Genomic DNA, 19089 nt, shown 5'->3' with positions numbered 1-19089 from the left:
TGCTCTTCTCTCTCTCTCTCTCTCTCTCTCTCTTTCTCTTTCTCTCCCCCTCTCTCTCTCACCTTTCTCTGCGACCATGGCTCCCCCCCGCCACTGCAGCACTCAGGATCCGCTTCTCCCCTAAACCATGTTCTCTGTCTCCATACCTCCTAGCTGCTTCGCTGTGGCTTCTCTCTCTACTAGTGGAGTTTATTCTGTCAATCTTCAGGTTGATTCCTGGGATTTTGAGAATGATTTGATAGTTACCTTGTAGTCCCTCGAATACTGTCTAGTATTCCCTCAAATACTAGATAACTATCTAGTACTCCTCCTCTGCTGCCATTGTAGCTCACCCCTCCATTTTGACTTTTTTTGACATCCGTGAAAATATATTCCTAACTTTTAAAAAACACCTTTAGTCTATATGGAAGAGTTTCTGCATCTTAAGAGTGAGCATTTTTGTATTGTAGAGTTGAATTTTTTTACTGTTTGAATTACATGTAGAACACTAATCTTTCCATAAAGCAGAGAGAATGGCAGTGTCCCTTATAGCCTTAGAAGTTCTCCTACATATATATACATACATATATACACTTATATATGTATATATATACACACACACACATATATAAATATATATAGTGCAGTTCATTATAGTTGGCAGCCTTAGAAGTTCTCCTACATATATACACATACATATATATGTATATACACACTCATAGGCAGTTCATTAGGATTTGGGAGGGGGATATCAGAACTCCCTGAAATGAGTGGGGTCAGGTTGTCCCCACTTCTGATTTGGTTGGGCTTGATGACTTTGAAGACTCCCTTAAATCTATTCTTCATTTTTCTTTGTTTTTCATCATATTAAATGTGTTTCGAGCTCAATTTCATTTCTTTATTACTTTATATTGTATCTTACAACTTCCGACTTTATGCTTTTTCTTTTTAAACTAAGTCTTCTTTGGTTTGATGTGTACAGTCACATTAAAAGTTGTGCATATCTAGGTTGCTCTCATTACCACATTTGTTTACGAGTGAGAGGGCCAAATTGATGTTGCTATGAAGGATTTGGTACTAAGTATAAAAATAGATTATTTTACATTTTAAATACATTCTACATTTCATACTTAATGTCATTATTAGAAAAGATGCCTGCATTGTATCACCAATATTAGTTAATAGCCTGAGTATTCCGATGGCATCATGAAGATGGGCACACATTCTCAAATAGATTTTCTGAGGAATTTAATATCTGCTAAGGAATTGAGATTAGGAAGCTTGAAGTCTGGCTCAGCCAGGTAGATTGATAAAGTGTGACCTTTATCAGCTGGCTTAATCAGGTAAGTTGATCCAAGAGTTACTTTAAGGTTAGGAAGTTTCTTGGTTCTAAAGGACTTTATAGAATGTATAACCTTAAGAAGTTTCCTGCTTCAAGAGGACCTCACTTAAACTATTTTAGATAGAGAGGGTTTTATTTTTAAATAGGAAATTCCAGATTGTAACTCACAGTACTTCTTCCTACTATTTAAGAAAATATTTATCATTTATAAGTTTTTAATTTTTGGCCTGGCTCTCAGGCTCTCTTAAAGTGTTAAGGCAATTTTTCTTATGTTTTTTGTCAAATCCATAAATATTTTGACTCTTGTTCCTTTTTGTTCTCTACTTTGCTTATATCAAAATAAGGAAATCTGATTACTTGATTTAAGAACAATAAATGTTAGGGTAGTGAGGTGTTTCCCATCTCAAATTAGTGGATTAAACACCAGAACTTTGCCCAAAAAGTTTATTCTTTTGTTTGAGCCCAGTCTTTGTACGTACCTTCATGGCCCTTCTCTAAAATATCAGACTTACATGGTCAACTTCCTGATGGGTGTCCCTATCTTGTTGGCCCATGGACACGTCAAACATAGGTTGAAAGATAACTTATTTCTTGTTTTGTTTACCTCAAATAGTAGCACCACCCCACCCAAGCCAGAAATCTGAGTGCAGTGATGGCGCAAACATAACATGAGTATATCTCATCCAGTACCGTTCTCCCCTCTGCCCATGTTAGACATCTCATTAAACACAGCACTCTTTCCTTAATTGACATGAACGTGGCTTTTAAAGGCAGGACGATCTAATTGTCACCAAGTCCTCCTGAGTTTTACTTCCTAAATTTCTTAACTCCATGTTTCCTCTCCCCACATACTATTATTACCTAATTTAGTCCCTGACGTCTGTTTAATATGTGGATTAAATCCACATTAACTCTATGAGGTAGATATTAATACCATTTGAAAGATGAGGAAACTGAGACAAATGGTTAACTTGCTTAAAGTAATTTTTTGCTTTATCTGCTATGACTGCCTCTCAGTTGGTACTTCAGGCTTCCAGTCTTGGCCTTCATAGATTCATTTTTCTTCAGTTGCCAGAGTGATCTTTTTAAAATGTGTGACTTCAGATGCCAGGCTATCCACCATGACGTCTTAGGCAGTATACTTAATCCTGCAGCCAAACTTGAATACAATTATCAAAGAAATCTTAAATAAATGTTATAAAGTTGGACTTTGTTTTGTTAAAGCGTATTCTGTCATGTTCTCAAATTCTATTTTATATGTTAGCTGTTAAATTAGGTGAAATTTAAAATCTTGTACTACAGTTGACCCTTGAACAACATGGGTTTGAGCTATACATGTCCACTTATATATGTATTTTTTCAATAAATATGTACAGTACTGTAAATGCATTTTCTCTTACTATTTTCTTAATAATATTCCTTTTTTGTTGTTTTTGTTTAAAATGTTTATTTAAATTCTGATTAGTTAATATATATTGCAGTACTGGTTTCAGGAGTAGATTCAATGATTCATCACTTGCATCTAACACTGAGTGCTCATCATAACAAGTGCCAGCACCTCCTTAATACCCATCACCCATCTACTAGCTCATCCCCCACCCATCTCCTTCCATCAGCCCTCAGTTTGTTCTCTAGTTAAGAGTGTCTTATGGTTTGCTTCTCTTTTTTTTTCCTTTCCATATGTTCATCTGTTTTGTTTCTTAAATTCCACATATGAATGAAATCATATGGTATTTGTCTTTTTCTTATTTATTTTGCTTAGCATAATACTCCATAGCTCCGTCCACATCGTTGCAAATGACGAGATTTCATTCTTTTTGATGGCTGAGTAATATCCCATTTTATACACACACACATATACATCCCACGTCTTCCTTATCCATTCACCAGTTGGATATTTGGCCCCTTCCTTAGTTTAGCTATTGTTGATAATGCTGCTATAAACATTGGGATGCATGTGCCTCTTTGGATCTGTATTTTTGTATTCTTTGGGTAAATACCTAGTAGTGCAGTTCCTGGGTCATAGGGTAGTTCCATTTTTACCTTTTTGAGGAACCTCCATACTGGTTTCCAGAGTGGCTCCACTGGTTTGCATTCCCACCAACAGTGTAAGAGGGTTCCCCTTTATCTGCATCCTCGTCAATATCTTTTGTTTCTTGAGTTGCTAATTTTAGCCCTTCTGACAGGTGTGACATGGTATCTCATTGTGGTTTTGATTTGTATTTCCCTAATGATGAGTGATGTTGAGCATCTTTTCATGTGTGTGTTAGCCACCTAGATGTCTTCTTTGGAAAAGTGTCTATTCATATTTCCTGCCCATTTCTTAACTGGATTATTTGTTTTTTGGGTGTTGATAGCATTTCTTACTGTCTAACTTACTTTATTGTGAGAATATAGCATATGATACATATAGCATACAAAATATGTGTTAATTGTTTTGTTATTAGGCTTTTGGTCAACAGTAGGCTACTAACTAGTAAAGTTTTAGGGAATCAAAAGTCATACACGGATTTATGACTGTGTAGTTGTTTAAGGGTCAGTTGTATATTTGTTAAAGCCAACTATGTTGAAGAGCAAAGTAAGCACACAGTATGATTATTAAGTCTGCTTTTAAGAATACCTTTTAAACTTCAATTTTTTAAAAAAAATGAACAATTGTCTTTAGTAATTTTATAATACTTTATAGTTTGGTGAGTGATTTTATGTATATTTTCTTTAATATCCTGAATTATAATTATGTGTATTTAATGTAGAGTCAAGTTGTTGTGTTGTTTACTTAGGTGATTTTAGAAGGTAAAGAATTAGCCAAATGTCTTACTTTTTTTTCTTTGATGACTAAAATTTTGATTTGAAGCTTTTTATTGCCATGATAGCTTATGCTATTAGTCTACTTTCTTGGAGACTCAGTTCCTCTATTATGGAATCTTTATCACACTCAAGGCATGTAGGTTTATTTCTCTTACACCAAAGTGACACTGGTTATTGTCTTTTTGGTGGCTCATGCTCTTGGGTAGCTTTTTAGGCTTTCATTTTGCTGTCACTTGTTATTTCTTGGATCTTCTTATAGTAACCTTTTGCTGCTACTGTGGTTAAGATGGCTCACTTTGCAGTCACACTGAAGTTACTTAATTGTTCTTGCCTCAGTTTTCTCATTTTCTGTGTAAAACAAAGATAAAAATGGCTCATTTAATCCCACTGAAATACAAATACAGTGCCTAGCAAATAAGTGCTCAATAATTGCTTACAGAAAATTACAGTTTTGTGGTATTTTCTAAAAAGTTCATGATACCTTTTTAAGCAAAAATCGTGAAATAATGAAACAAGGTTATTATAGGGTAACAAACTCAGGATTATTTCATTCAGCAAGTTTTCGGTAAGAATGTGCTGTGTATCAACACACCCACTTATATTTATGCTCACTGCCTCTGCTGAGCTTTGACTTTTCAGGTTCTTTCACTTTGCTCTTAGGTATGCTTTTCCTTGTTACTTGACATCTCACTGCTCTCGCTTATGGTTCTGCCCCGCCGGACTTGTTAAGGACTGTAACAGCAGTAAGAGCAAGTATATTCTCAGAGAGGGCCAATGTGCTGTTTTTGAATCAAGGACATAAGATTTAACGTGTGGACTTTGTGATCTCTTGGCAGTTCATTGGTTCCTTTTTTTTTTTTTTTTTTTTTTTAAACTTCTCGTCTTTCAGCTATTTCGAGCAATTGATAATGGCTACAGTCCTCACTTTATGTGGCACTATTGGTGAATTTGTGTTACTTTCAGCTGTTGCTTAACATGAAGTTTTCAATTTTTAAATTTCAAGATGGAGATATGCGTGAATTAGAGCGAACAAGACAGTATGTACATGAAGCTTTCCAAGCAGGGGCTATGACGTGCTTAATTTGTATTGCTTCAGTGAAGAGAAACCAAGCAGTAAGTTTTTCTCCTTATCTATTTTAATCCATCTCTACAAAATATCTTATTTTGAATTTATTGTATTGAACTATTTATTCTTTTGCTTATTTTCATTCAAGAATGTTTCATTTGAGAAATTTATGAATTGATCTCCATTTTGCAAATCTGTAATTTGAAAAAAAATTTTACATATGCATCCAGGGCATCTGAGTGGCTCAGTAGTTGAGCGTCTGCCTTTGGCTCAGGTCATGATCCCGGGATCCTGGGATCAAGTCCCACATTGGGTTCCCCACAGGGGGCCTGCTTCTCCCTCTGCCTATGTCTCTGTCTCTCTCTCTCTCTCTGTCTCATGAATAAAGAAATAAAAATCTTTAAAAAATAATTAATTGTAAAAAATGAGCATCTAGTATTTTTAACAATATTAAGTGAAGCAGATATCTTCAGTTTTAATGCACATGTCAGTTTGATAAAGCATAGCATCTGTACTTTACACATTCCCACAAATACTGAAATGTAGAAGGAAGTAGAGAATCTAGCCATGACTCTTAGAGTTAATTAGTGAGCTTCTCTTGTGTTTCTTGTGTTGAAGACACTGTGGAAAATGGCTCGGGTCATTGGGAAGAGATGGATTCAGCTGTAACTTATGTACTTAGAGGTGCTGTGGTCTACTGGTGAAGTTAATCAGATGTAAATTTAAAAGGGCATTAAAGAAGCAATTAAGGGGAAGTTATGACTGAATATGGTAGACTCAACATTTAGACTCAGATTAATATGCTACTTACAGCAGCATTGCCTAGACAAAATCAGACTGGATGAATTGAGTTGGTTGTGTAGAGTGAATCAGAAATTTAACATGCATTGGATAGAATAGCTGTGGATGCACCTTCCTTTAGTGTCCAGAATCACATCTGGTTGGCTTACTCTAATTTCAGCTGCAGTGGATGAACAGTCTCTGCATGTGGTTATAGTTCCACCTTAAACACTTGCTGTGTGTGTGGATTTATTGTTTTTAACCTTAATGCTTTCTCCATGGGAACTGACTCAGCTAGTACACGGACATCATGCACGAGCATAGGGGAGTCAATGAGTCAATGCCCCCTTGGGGCAACATTCTTCCACATGGAATTAATTGGTGGATGAGTGTCCCAGCCTTCTCCCTGGTAAGGGCTGGGGCTGGGATAGTCTGTGATGTGTTTTACAGAGTCCCTGGTGGTTCTGAACTTGGGCCTTTAGCAGTAATCAGCTCAACAGTATACCATATATTGGGATTTCCTCTTCCCTACCTTATCCCCTCATTGTTGCATCCCAGTTCTTTTCTTAGGCACTGCTTTGGAGGTAACTCAAACTAAGAAGTTGCCACTTTTTTCTTTTTTTGCCACCTTTTTAAAAATATTTTTGCCAGCTTAAGCATTGTGCTCCATGTGTGATTTTATTGAATGGTTGCAAAATGTTATATTGAAAGGAGAGCTGATTTTTGTCATTGAATGTTGGCAGGTTTTAAAAATTAATTTACTGTTATTCCTTAAGTTTTAATATATAAAGTTTTTTGCTCAATTTTTAGAATTTAGCAGTAAGTGCTAGACTAATAGATTTTATATAACAAAAGGGTTATGTAGAGATATACGTACATATTTCAGGATTCCTTTGTAGCATTATTTATAATTGGAAATAATCTAAATGTCCAACAAGAGATTGGTTACATAAATGATGATATGTAAATCTGCATGATATACAGTTATAAATATCATATATGAACATATTTTAATAATGGTAAATGCTTTATAGTATGTTAAAAGACTATAAAGTTACATACCAGTATAGCGTGACCTTCTTTTAAAAATGTATGAAATTTATACCAAAACAATTGGAGGTCATCTAGAATGTTAGTAGTAGTTATTTCTAGCTAAATGACTCTGGGTAATTAATATTCTTATTTAAAGTGTTCTACACTTAAATAAATTTTTATCAAGAACATTTCTTCTATTAGACTGGAAAGAAAAATTTTTCTTTAGTCCTTAGATAGCCCTTCAAAAAAATTCAGTGTGATGTTCATTTTAAAGTATTGTGGAATTATCAAAGAGAATCCTTGCATACATGTTAATTTCTGATACCTTTGTCTTAGGTTTGGAGCTGTTCAGGATGTTTCTGTATATTTCACATGCCCTGTATCCAGAAGTGGGCTAAAGATAGCCAATTTCTGGTATCTTCTCCTTTGACGGATGACGATTTTGGAAAGAGAGATTATCCTTGGCCATGGTAACTTTCTGCTAATTTAGTTGGAATAGTAAGTTGTAAAATAAATGAAAATTGTAGGTCATAAGTTGCCTTATTGGCAGTTTCAGGATCCTTGTTGGGCCTTCAATTAGTTTTTAGTTTTGTGGCATTATAGTAATTTTTTTCTTCTGTTCTTGTTCCTTTCAAAAACTAATGAAATCTAATCATTCAGACTTTACTTTTTCTTCTGCAAAACAACTCCTTAATTATCTTTTAAAGAACTTCCATTTCTTTAAAATTATATAGGACTAGAATCCATAATTCTGGTATTTCTCTTCTAGAGTTACTGCTAGTATACATTAGTTAGTATCACATGGTATAAGACTGTCATCTAATGTATTTTGATCATAGGCTTCCTGATTTTATCTTCAAAATCTCTCAAACTGCAGGTGTGTATTATCCAGTCTTACCACATTTATTTCTTTAGCATGGCTTATTATTGATGAATATTTGATTATAAACTCCTGTTGTATTTCCAGGAAGAGTTGAGCAGTGGAGAATTTATATCTCTGCTAAATAAAGATAATTTATCCATCCTGGCAACTCAGAAGGTAGATTTACTGTCAGGATATGGAAGCATAAACTTCAGGGGTTCTGTGTTGATATAAATCTTCACTTTTGTGGCTAATTTTATATTCGTCATAGAGGTCCCCAAATTATATGAGATTCAGACCTCAGAAAACCTGGATCCATATTAGACTTCCCCTTATTACCACAAATACCGATACATTTGTAAAATTGTGGTAGTGTAGTGGGTTTTTTTGTTTTTGTTTTTGTTCTTTTTTTTTTTTTTTTTTAAGTAGGTTCCACGCTCAATTGACTGAGCCAGTCAGGTGCCCCTGTGGTAGTGTTGTTTTTCAAAAACATTTTAATACTAGTTACCTTGAAAAATAATTCTTAGCATTCTATGAGAGTTCTTATTCCCATGTTAATAATGGGGATATTGAAATTGATGAAGCAAAATAATATATTTGGCTTCTCTTTTAAGTGGTAAAGCTAGGATTTGAAAACTAGAATTTCTGCCGTCTAAATTTAGTGCTTTTTCTATTCTTCTGAGTTGATTCTTATATTTTTAGAGATATAATTTGTTTTGTTTGCATTGAATATTAGCTTCTCTGCAACAGTTTAAAATTTCAGAGTCTGTATTTGTTTTGCTACTATATATTTATTTGTGGGAGGATTTAAGTGTTCAATAGGTAAAAAACTAGGTATTCTGACTTAATTTTAGAGATCTAAACCTTATGTATACTTTTTATCACTTGCTCATCTCATTCTGTTTTAAGTGGTCATCTTGCTACAGTGGTGGGAGATACCAGTTAAAAGGGAAATGAAACTTCTACTCTTTACTTAAATCTCAGAGGAACAAAAAATTGAGTCACCTGTGTAGTAGTAATCTTTGCATTCGGTATTTCATATTTTTTAAGAAAATCAAGGATTATTCTGGATTTATTTCATCGTCATCAAGATGGAACTAGAACTTGATACAAATATTAATAGTCTTAAATTAGTTTTGTGGATAATGGTTTGTATTAAGATATGGCTTATTTATACAGATATGACATAATTACGTTTCATTATTGCATGCCATTATTTTAGTATATGTGCTGCCGAAGCGAGCACTGCATGCCGTTGTTTTAAATAAAACACATCCATTTGCACTTTTTGCCCCAACTTCTCCCAATCCCCTGGGATAATTTAGCCTCACTGTTGATGGGTAGTATTAGGGTGTTGTGAGTTGTTTTTTAGCCATCCATATCTAGGCTTATTTAAGGTACACATCGCCCTTTGCATTGGCTTAGAAAAATGTAGACATTTTTCTTTTATAATTCTTCCAACAAAATAATTTTAGTTACTATTCTATTTGAGACATGGTATTTTGATTTTGATTTTTGATTACAGAAACAAATAGCTTTGGTTATTTTGAATATTTATGTGGCATTTATTTGGAAACAGAACATGTTCTCAGGACACTGAAAATTTATGATATAAAAGAAAGTGATGATACAAAATTTTTTCTAGTATAGTATACTAACTATACTCGTTTGTCTGGGGGATAGTAAGGGATAGAACATCTTTTTAGAATGAAGTGATCTATGATCTAGAAGTGAATTTGATAGGGCCGAAGGTTAACACTGCTTTATTTTAATCTTGCTAGGTGAAAATCTTTCTGCTTTAGCAGAGAAGACAAAACAATATTTGAACTTTTTTTAATTTAAACACATTTGTTGTATACCTATTTTGAATTAGATATCGAAAAATTCTTTATTTTTCCTCCTCAATTCTAAATTTTAGGCATGTTTCTTGTTGCTGTTGCCTACGTATAATCTGGTTTCTCTCTTCTGTTTGCTGTGTTAATCTGTTTTACTTATTTGCAGATCACCCAACCAAACTTTTAAAACCTTGAGCTTCATAAAAATTGGAATGACTACCTCAAGAATAAAGTGCATCTGCTTAGTAGAAAACTAATATTGCTTTCTTTTTGTAGCTTCATTCTAGCTATATTCAGTACAGTAGCAACTAGCCACATATGGTTATTTTAATTTTGAAAAATTATAAAACATTCTGTTTCTACCTCAGTTGTATGTGTTAGCCACATTCTAAGTGCTCGCTGGTCATATGTGGCTGATGGCTACTGATCTAGACATGGTAGGTATAGAACCATTCCATCAACTCAAGAAATTATATTGGACAGAGCTGTTGTAGATGGTTGAAATTGATTTTTGTAAAATCTTGTTTCTTACTAATATAAAGATAGAGCAGAAGGTGCATTAATAAAAAATTAGTTGCGTATATTCTACTACTAAGTATATTTATATTCCTGTTTCTCATGTCGCTTCTAAAAATGAAATTAATTTCAGTCATTTCATTCTTTTTTGTAGTCCAAAATGTAGGTTTGAATACAAACGATCTGACACACCTAGTAGGTACTATTGCTATTGTGGAAAAGTAGAAGATCCACCTTTAGATCCATGGCTTGTGCCTCACTCATGTGGCCAAGTATGTGAGAGAGAATTTAAACCTCCTTGTGGCCATAAGTGTTTACTCCTCTGTCATCCAGGTGAGTTAAATACTACATTTCCAGTTATTTGTGGATGGTTATTTCTTATGTTGAGGCAGAAAAAAATTGTGAAAGTTTAATTCAGAAATTAGGTTTACATAAGAAGATATTAGAAAGGCATGCTTTTTAAAGTATCAGTAAAGAAAGCTTTACAAATTACTGATAGGTTTAGGAGTTGAAAGTTTTAAATTTTGACTTGTAATTTTTTCTTCCCCCTTTCATTGGATTCTAGGTCCCTGCCCTCCTTGTCCAAAGATGGTCACAATTACTTGTTACTGTAAAAAAGCAAAACCTATACCTCGTAGGTGCAGTGCTAAGGAATGGTCATGTCAGCTGCCATGTGGGCGGAAGTTGCTTTGTGGACACCATAAATGTGAAAGTCCTTGTCATGCAGGTAAAAAGGTCATGTGTTTAGGTATTCTGACTTTTTAAGTAAAAATCTTAAGTAAAAATCAAGTTAAAAAAATCTTAAGTAAAAATCAAGTTAGTCTTTATTGCTTTTGTAATGTTTCTATGCTAATTTATCATTGTGATTTTAGGGAATTGTCCGCCCTGTCCAAGAGTTAGTAGGCAAAAATGTGTCTGTGGGAAACAAATAGCCGAAAGAAGCTGTGCAAGTCCACTGTGGCACTGTGATCAAGTAAGTGTAGGGGTTGGAGGGGTTGTATTAAAGAGTACACAAAACATAAACAATTAGAAATGCTAATGAGGTTTAGCTACATAAAAGAAGAATAGCAAATCAAATGAATTATTTTCATGTTTTAGGAAACTATTTGCCAATTGAATGTAATTTTAATTAGTGGAGGAAATTTTTTTTCCCAAATTAATTGCTATATGTTGAATTTTGGATTCAGTACATATGTACTCTGCTTCTTTCTCTCTCTCCTTCCTTGTCTTTCCCTTCTCTTCAGCTAACACTACCCCCTTCTTGAGTTAATCCAATTGAGAAAGTAGGATTTTGTAGATTGTCCTAGAATTGACATGGTTGTAGTATCATTTGGAAATCTTTGGTAGATGGTCATATGAAGCTCTATGTACGTTTTCCCCTTTATTTTAAAAATAGACTCTTTGGAAAAAAAAAAAAAAAACAAAAAAACAAAAAAAAAAATAGACTCTTTGGTACATAGGAAGTGTTTGTGTGTATATGTATATGATACCTATGTAAGACATAAAGCATAATGTGAAGAACATAAAGAAGTTGCTTGTGATTGAAAAATAGATTATGTCATGGACAAAGTCTTTTCTGTTAACTTTTAAGTCCTTCACTAGTGCTTATTGCATTTTATTTTAGGTATGTGGGAAAACACTGCCATGTGGTAATCATACATGTGAGCAAGTTTGCCATGTTGGTGCTTGCGGAGAATGTCCTCGATCTGGGAAAAGGTTCTGTCCATGTCAGAAGTCAAGTAAGGCTTTTTTAAAAAACTTTAATGGAATACAATTATTTATCATGTTCATTTAGAGCATGCTCTTAATTTAGATTTTCGTGTGACTTCATAATCTAATAAAAATACCAATCTGATATTAGATTTTATTTTACATTTGGTGAGAGGACAATATAGCTTAATGAGTTAAGAGCTCAGACATTGGAGTCAGGCATATCCTGGTTCAAATTCTGCCTTCATGAATTGTAGTTTTCTCAAGTTAAATGCAGTAATAATATCTTTGTAAGATAAAGAGAATGAAATGAGTGAGAATTAAATGATAAAATGCAGATAAAGTATTTGGTGTAGTGTCTGGCAATAAAGGTGTAGTGTCTGTCATAATCATAGGCTGTTGTCAGTATTGTATTGTGTTTTAGGTTATGGGTTAATATAATTTGGCTGCTTTGAGATTAGGCTTAGAAGGATGCAGTTTGAGTCTACTTCTTTGACTCTGCACCAATACCAACGTACATATTTGTAAGATTATTGCCAACACTTAATATGTTTAAGTTAAAGGTCAGTTTCATAATGTTCTCAAGTCTACATTTTTTTTTCCTAATCCTGTGAGGTTGTTAAGAGCAAATTTTCTTTTTATAATTCTAGAGATTGTAGAATTCTTCATAGAGGTTTACATAGTCTTACTCTTTTATTTAGATAAAAATTCATAGTCTGAAAGGGCTATTATTCTTTAGAGAGCCAAAAGAACATGGCATGTTGTTAGTGCTTTATAGCAATGTATCTTATTAACTCTGCCTTTTTGTCCGCTTTTAGAGTTTTCTTTGCCTTGTACAGAAGATGTACCAACTTGTGGAGACAGTTGTGACAAAGTACTTGAATGTGGAATCCATAGATGTTCACAGCGTTGTCACCGAGGTCCTTGTGAAACATGTAGACAAGTTAGTCATCTCCTATAATAATTAATTTTAAGAACCACCTATCTTTGTGTGTCAAATGGGATTATGCTATAATTGTTTTCCATTACTTTCCTAAACATCTGTGTGATGATCTGTATGAGTTTTGTGACCTAATATTTATGGTGGAGAAGTAAGAGAGTTGCCAACAATTAAATCTAAAAATTACCCTTTTTTGATTTTGCTTGATATAAGTTTAAGTTTTGTCTTTTTTTATAATCTGGTGTGGGGTTATTTGTTTCCAGAAGATATTCAAAGCAATGATGAAGTTGACCTAGTGATGATGGAAAGAAATACATGCCTAGAAGTGAGATGTTAAAGTTTATGTCCTTTTGGTTTTGACCATACTACTAGATAATCCAATTCTTTTGTTTTACTGAAACAAGATGTGCGCAGATGATATGGCATACCCAGATGTGATTTTAATGTGTTATTGTTTCACTATTTAATATCCAATTTTTGCTAGATATAATAGAAATTCTATGAAATCTTTATTGTAACAAAGTAAGATACAAAGAATATCTTAGGAAACTCAGCTTTATTTTTTGCAAAGTCCTTTATATGAAAGGACTTTTGAAACTTCTTCATTCTTTACTAATTATAGAGATTGCAATGTGGGGGGAAAAAACAAAACATGTCAACAAAAGTTAGTTTTAATAACATTTATTCCATTCTTCCAGGAAGTGGAAAAGCATTGTCGCTGTGGAAAACATACAAAACGAATGCCATGTCATAAACCTTATTTGTGTGAGACTAAGTGTGTTAAGATGCGGGACTGTCAGAAGCATCAGTGTAGGAGAAAGGTATGTGTAGTAAGCTTGGGAAACTGATTTAAAAATTGTTTTGAATTTGTCCTTTTTGAGACTGTGATAAGTGCCATCACGATTTGTTCTTCAGATATTCAAGCGTGTTCTTTGCTTTCCATATGAAATACTAATAAATATTCTAGATTAATCTTAATTGTTTATATTAGTGGGAAATCTTACCAAGGTTTTTAAGTGACAGGGGTGTCTTTTTGGCCCTGAGCATAAAACTTTTTTTTAAAATATTTTATTTATTTATTCATGAGAGAGAGAGAGAGAGAGAGGAAGAGAGACAGGCAGAGGGAGAAGCAGGCTCCATGCAGGGAGCCCGATGTGGGACTCGATCCTGGGTCTCCAGGACCTGAGCCAAAGGCAAGCACCAAACCGCCGAGCCACTCAGGGATCCCCAAGCATAAACCTTTTGACTTGGTTCTTGGACTGTTTCTGTTCCCTGAATTTAATTTATTTTATTTTTATTTTATTTTTATTTTTTAATTTTTAATTTTTAAAAATTTTTAAAATTTTTTTTATTTTTTATTATTTTTTTGTTCCCTGGATTTTAAAACATAGTAGATGATGATATAGGTGATATTTAAATAATTTCTGGAAATGGTTGTGCCTTCTCTTGGCAGTGGTTCTTTCTCAGATTTTGGTTATTTTCTTATTATACACGTAAAGATCAGTACTCAGCCAAGGACTCAAGGATCCTTTCTTGAGTTCTCTAGAGTTTTCTCTGTGGTGCTACCATTTCTCCACAAATTCTAGCCACACTGACCTCTTTGAAGTATGAATTTTGTCCGCTCAACATGATGATACTCCCAGACTCTGCTTGTGATCTTCTTCCTTGTGTTGTAGCCTAGAAACCAGGTCTAAGCAAGTGCTACCATAGGACTCACCTTGTTTGTCTCTCTTCTTTTACAGATTGTTGTACTGTGCTGCCCAGTTGTCTAATGTCTAAAAACTGCTGCTTCATGTATTTTGCCTTATATCTTAGTTGTTTTAAAAAAAAAAGAGTAAATCTGATCATTATTACTCCCATCATGGTCAAAACCAGAAATGTTGAAAGGCTTATTCAAGCATGGACCACATAACTTTCTTTTTCTCCCACTGTTACTGGCAGAGTGATAGGCACATAGTATTCTGTGGCAAATATTCATCTAATTGAATGAACTATTTTGACTTTTGGTTGCTTTTCAATACTGTGTATTTTGTTTTGAGCTATTTTTCTACACTGAGACTTGTTCTTAAGTAGGTTACAACCCTAAGTTTTTTTCTCTTTTTTTTCCCCCTAAGTTTCTTTAAGACAGTTGTAGTCTGTATTTTTTTCCCTAAAGTTTGGATATGTGAGAAGTCAAGGAAGGAATTAGGATGGCAAGATGGGCTTTAAGTAGTTGCTGTGTGTTCATAAATGGAATTGGGGGAGGTCTGCTAAAGTTAGAAGCAATTAGCCTTTCATTCCTTTAGTCTTTGATGCCATGATTTGAAAATAACTGCCAGACTAATCTATACATTGAACCATACATTGATTTATTTTCATTACATTTAAAAAATAGACTTGTTTGCCTGAATTGACTATTGGATTTGACCAAATCCATTCCTTTGGTTAATGTTGGCAGTCTCTGCTTAGATAAATTAGAAATGAAGTTATCTAATGGGACTGTTTTAAGTCACAGAATAATTAAAGGGCAAGGAAATTTAGCTTGACTTCATTAAATTAGGTCATTATCTATTTAAATTTATAAGTTTTTAATGCAGTCTATCTAGAGAGAGTAATGTTGATACTCTTGAATACTTTTATTCTTATGGTGAAAAGTATCTTTTGCTTTTCATAAGTTTTGAGAATAATTAATAATGACGTTTATATTATGTATGGTTTTCAAATGACCTGTTCTTTATATATTGCTTTTCTTTCAGTGTTGCCCTGGAAACTGTCCTCCTTGTGATCAAAACTGCGGACGGACTTTAGGATGTAGAAACCATAAATGTCCATCTGTCTGCCACAGAGGTAAAATTTAATAATAACTGTAATTTTGTTTATATCTATATAGTGATTTATAGTTGATAAAGAGTTGTTATATTCACTGCCTTACTGTTAACAATCTGGAGAAGGTAGGACAGTCACCATTATCCCTATTTTACAAGGAGATTAAGCTAAAGACAATTCAGTGACTTTCTCAGAAATATCTAGTAAAGCAGTATAGCTTAAGATTTGAACCCAGACCTTCTGAATATAAAAGTTTTGTTCTGGGATCCCTGGGTGGCTCAGCGGTTTAGTGTCTGCCTTTGGCCCGGGACGTGATCCTGGAGTCCCAGGATTGAGTCCCACATCAGGCTTCCTGCACGGAGCCTGCTTCTCCTTCTGCCTGTGTCTCCGCCTTTCTCTCTCTGTGTCTCTCATGAATAAATAAAATATTAAAAAAAAAGTAAAAGTTTTGTTCTTTCTGTAACACATCTTATTTCCTTCTCAGCTTCCCCTACACAGTTTTTAAATTAATTAAAATGTTCTATGGTTTTTAATTAAGTCTGATAAGGGATTGGATGTATCCTAAGCCAGTGGTTCTCCACCTTTTTGGTCTCAAGATCCATTCACATTCTTATTGTACTCAAAGACTTTTTGTTGATGTTGGTTTTAATCTATTGGTATTTTTTGTATTTGGAGTTAAAATACAATATAAGAGTGTTTATGATTTTATTTAAAAATAGCAATAATAAACCCATTATATATTAATATGGTAACTTTTTGGGAAAATAACTATTTTCTGAAAAATATATAGTGAGAATGATACTGTTTTACATTTCTGCAAATGTCTTTAATATCTGGCTTGAAGGAGGATAGGCAAAATTCACATGTATGTTTCTGCATTCAATTTGTTGTTACACCACTTGACCATGGCATCTGGAAAACTACTCTATGCATGTGAGACTTTGCAGACCTCCTGAAAACATCTCAGGGTTGCTGAAGTTATTAGACATTGAAAACTGAATGGATGGGGTACCTGGGTGGCTCAGTTGGGTAAGCGTCTGCCTTCAGCTTGGGTCATGATCTCAGGGTCCTGGGATTGAGCCCTGAGTTGGTCTTCTTGCTCTGCAAGGAATCCTTCTGCTGGCTTGTGCTCTCTCCTCTCTCTCTCTTTCAAATAAATAAATAATCTTTAAAAAAACAAAAGAAGAAAAAAAAACCCGAGTTAACTTTATCCCTTTGGAGTACGATGCTATGAAAAGAAATACTGATTGTATAGGGTAGTGGAAAGGGAAGTGTTAGGGTCAGAGGTTCTAGTTCAAATCTGGACTCTGCAACTTAGTAACTTTATGACCTGGGACAAACTACATTATTTTTGTTAACTTCCTTTGAGATTTGGTGGATACTAGATACCTCCCTTAATGACTTAATCCTCTCAAAAATCCAAAAAGTATATTGTGCTACTGTTATTTTGTATAATAAGGAAACAGGCAAAGAGACTGTTGGCCCAAGGTCATAGAACTAGTTGCAAGGGTCAGATGTGAACTCAGACTTTAATGATGTTTCCATCCTATCACATTGCCTCTCTGTTAGGAAAAGTGGCATATTCAGTTAACCCCATAGACCTTTTCCTGTGAATGTTCTCTGATTGGTTAGTACCTTTAAATTGTGAAAGAATTTTATTTTTAAAAATCATGTTATGTCTTTGATTCATTAGATTTCATTAACACTCTAAATTTAGTCATTAATTCAATTAAAAAAGTATATTTGAGTGTCTAAGTACCAGGCACTGGGAACAATATTGACAAAGTGCCTGCTCTTATGGAACTTATTTTTTTTACTTCTCCTCTGTTAAAATATAAATAAATAATCAAATTAATACGGAATATCAGATAGTGACAAGTATAGAAAGAAAATCTAGCATGATCCAGGGGAGGACTCTAGAAAGATGACATTTGAGAGGAATCCCAAAAGAAGTAAAGAATTAGAAGCCATGTGAAAAAGGAAGTGGGATAGTGTTTTGGGCAAGAAAGCAGTAATTGCAAAGACCTTGAGACAGGAGCATTTGAAAGAATTCACAAAGAGAATTGAAGTAAGTGATCAGAGGGGCAAATGATAGATGGGGTCAAGAGATGGTGGATAAAGGATTGCTGGACAAATAACATGTATAGGACCTTGTTGATGTGGTTAAAACACTTGGCCTTTAATTAGAAAACCTTAAGTAGTTGAATTATCGTAAAAGAAATTGGATCAGTGGTTTAGAATTCTCTCACCAAGAAAACATCAGGCCTAGTTGATTTTTACACGTGATTTTTAACATTTAAAATATCTCTCTCTGTGTGTGTGTGTGTGTGTGTGTGTGTGTGTGTGTAAGTCCATAAAATATTTGAGAGGATACGTAAAAAAGGAACATGTCCCAACTTACTATATTATCTACAAAGAAAGTAAGAGAAAATTACAGGCCTACAAACATGTTTGTAGGGACACCTGGATAGCTCAGCAGTTGAGTGTCTGCCTTTGGCTCAGAGTCTGATCCTGGAGGCCAGGGATCAAGTCCCACATCAGGCTCCCTGCGAGGAGCCTGCTTCTCCCTCTGCCTAGGTCTTTGCTTCTCTTTCTGTCTCTCTCATGAATGAATAAATAAAATCTTAAAAAAAAAAAAAAAGGTTGTAAAATATTAAAATTTCTGCTACTCAAATCCAGCCATCTTACAATAGTATTAGCTATCTAAAACCTTAATCTTTCTTAATCAAGTTGGGTGTATTCCAATTATGTATGATAAGTTTAACTTTAGTAAATCTAATGATGTGATTCACCACATTAATAAACTAAAGGAAAAGTTGAAACTATCTTAGTGTCTAAGAGCAGTTGATGGAATTCAGCATTCATATTTGACGTAAACTTAATTAGAAATAGAAAGGAGCATCCTTTGCCTGATAGAGAGTACCTGCAAGAAGGGTAGAGCAAGCATCATACTTAGTGGAGGAGTGTTGAAAACATATCTCAGTCTTGTAGTATATTGAAGCAAATCCTATAAATCCTTCAATATTCATTTCTAAAGGGTAGATTCTTAACCTAAAAATAGTTAAAAATATTTCTTAGTATCAGCAAATATCTGCTGTTCCATTATCTCATAAATATCTTCATTTTTTACTTTAGTTTGTATGACTCAAAAACCTGTAACGTTGACATACTGCAATTGGTTGGTGTCTCTAAAGTTGATGAATCTATACTTTTCTTCCTCTCTTTTTTCTGTTTTCCTTGTCAGTTATTTAAGAAACGAGGTTGCTTTATTTAGTCACAGAGTCTAGATTTTACAGATTGCAACTCAACTCTGTATTTCCTATAAATTATTAGAGGTTAGATCAGATCCAGATTATTTTTTTGGGGGAGGGGGGCAAAGTATTTACTTATTTATTTTTTTTTAAAAAGAAG

General features: G+C 34.1%; 1 protein-coding gene across 2 annotated transcripts in view; it reads left to right on the top strand.

Moving 5' to 3' along the window:
* The window catches only part of NFXL1 (nuclear transcription factor, X-box binding like 1), a 71607-nt gene that overhangs the window by 10050 nt on the left and 42468 nt on the right, over window positions 1-19089 (top strand). For both annotated transcript variants that reach the window (XM_077847936.1, XM_077847935.1), the window contains exons 4-12: window positions 5133-5242; window positions 7347-7480; window positions 10378-10556; window positions 10789-10950; window positions 11096-11196; window positions 11848-11962; window positions 12752-12876; window positions 13572-13694; window positions 15609-15699. In XM_077847936.1, the coding sequence (XP_077704062.1) occupies window positions 5133-5242; window positions 7347-7480; window positions 10378-10556; window positions 10789-10950; window positions 11096-11196; window positions 11848-11962; window positions 12752-12876; window positions 13572-13694; window positions 15609-15699 (1140 nt within the window). The remainder of the gene's footprint in view (window positions 1-5132; window positions 5243-7346; window positions 7481-10377; window positions 10557-10788; window positions 10951-11095; window positions 11197-11847; window positions 11963-12751; window positions 12877-13571; window positions 13695-15608; window positions 15700-19089) is intronic.

The sequence above is a fragment of the Canis aureus genome, chromosome 14 (genome assembly GCF_053574225.1).
Source record: "Canis aureus isolate CA01 chromosome 14, VMU_Caureus_v.1.0, whole genome shotgun sequence".
In the NCBI taxonomy this organism is placed as follows: Eukaryota; Metazoa; Chordata; class Mammalia; order Carnivora; family Canidae; genus Canis; species Canis aureus.
This window is presented reverse-complemented; position numbering and strand designations above follow the sequence as displayed.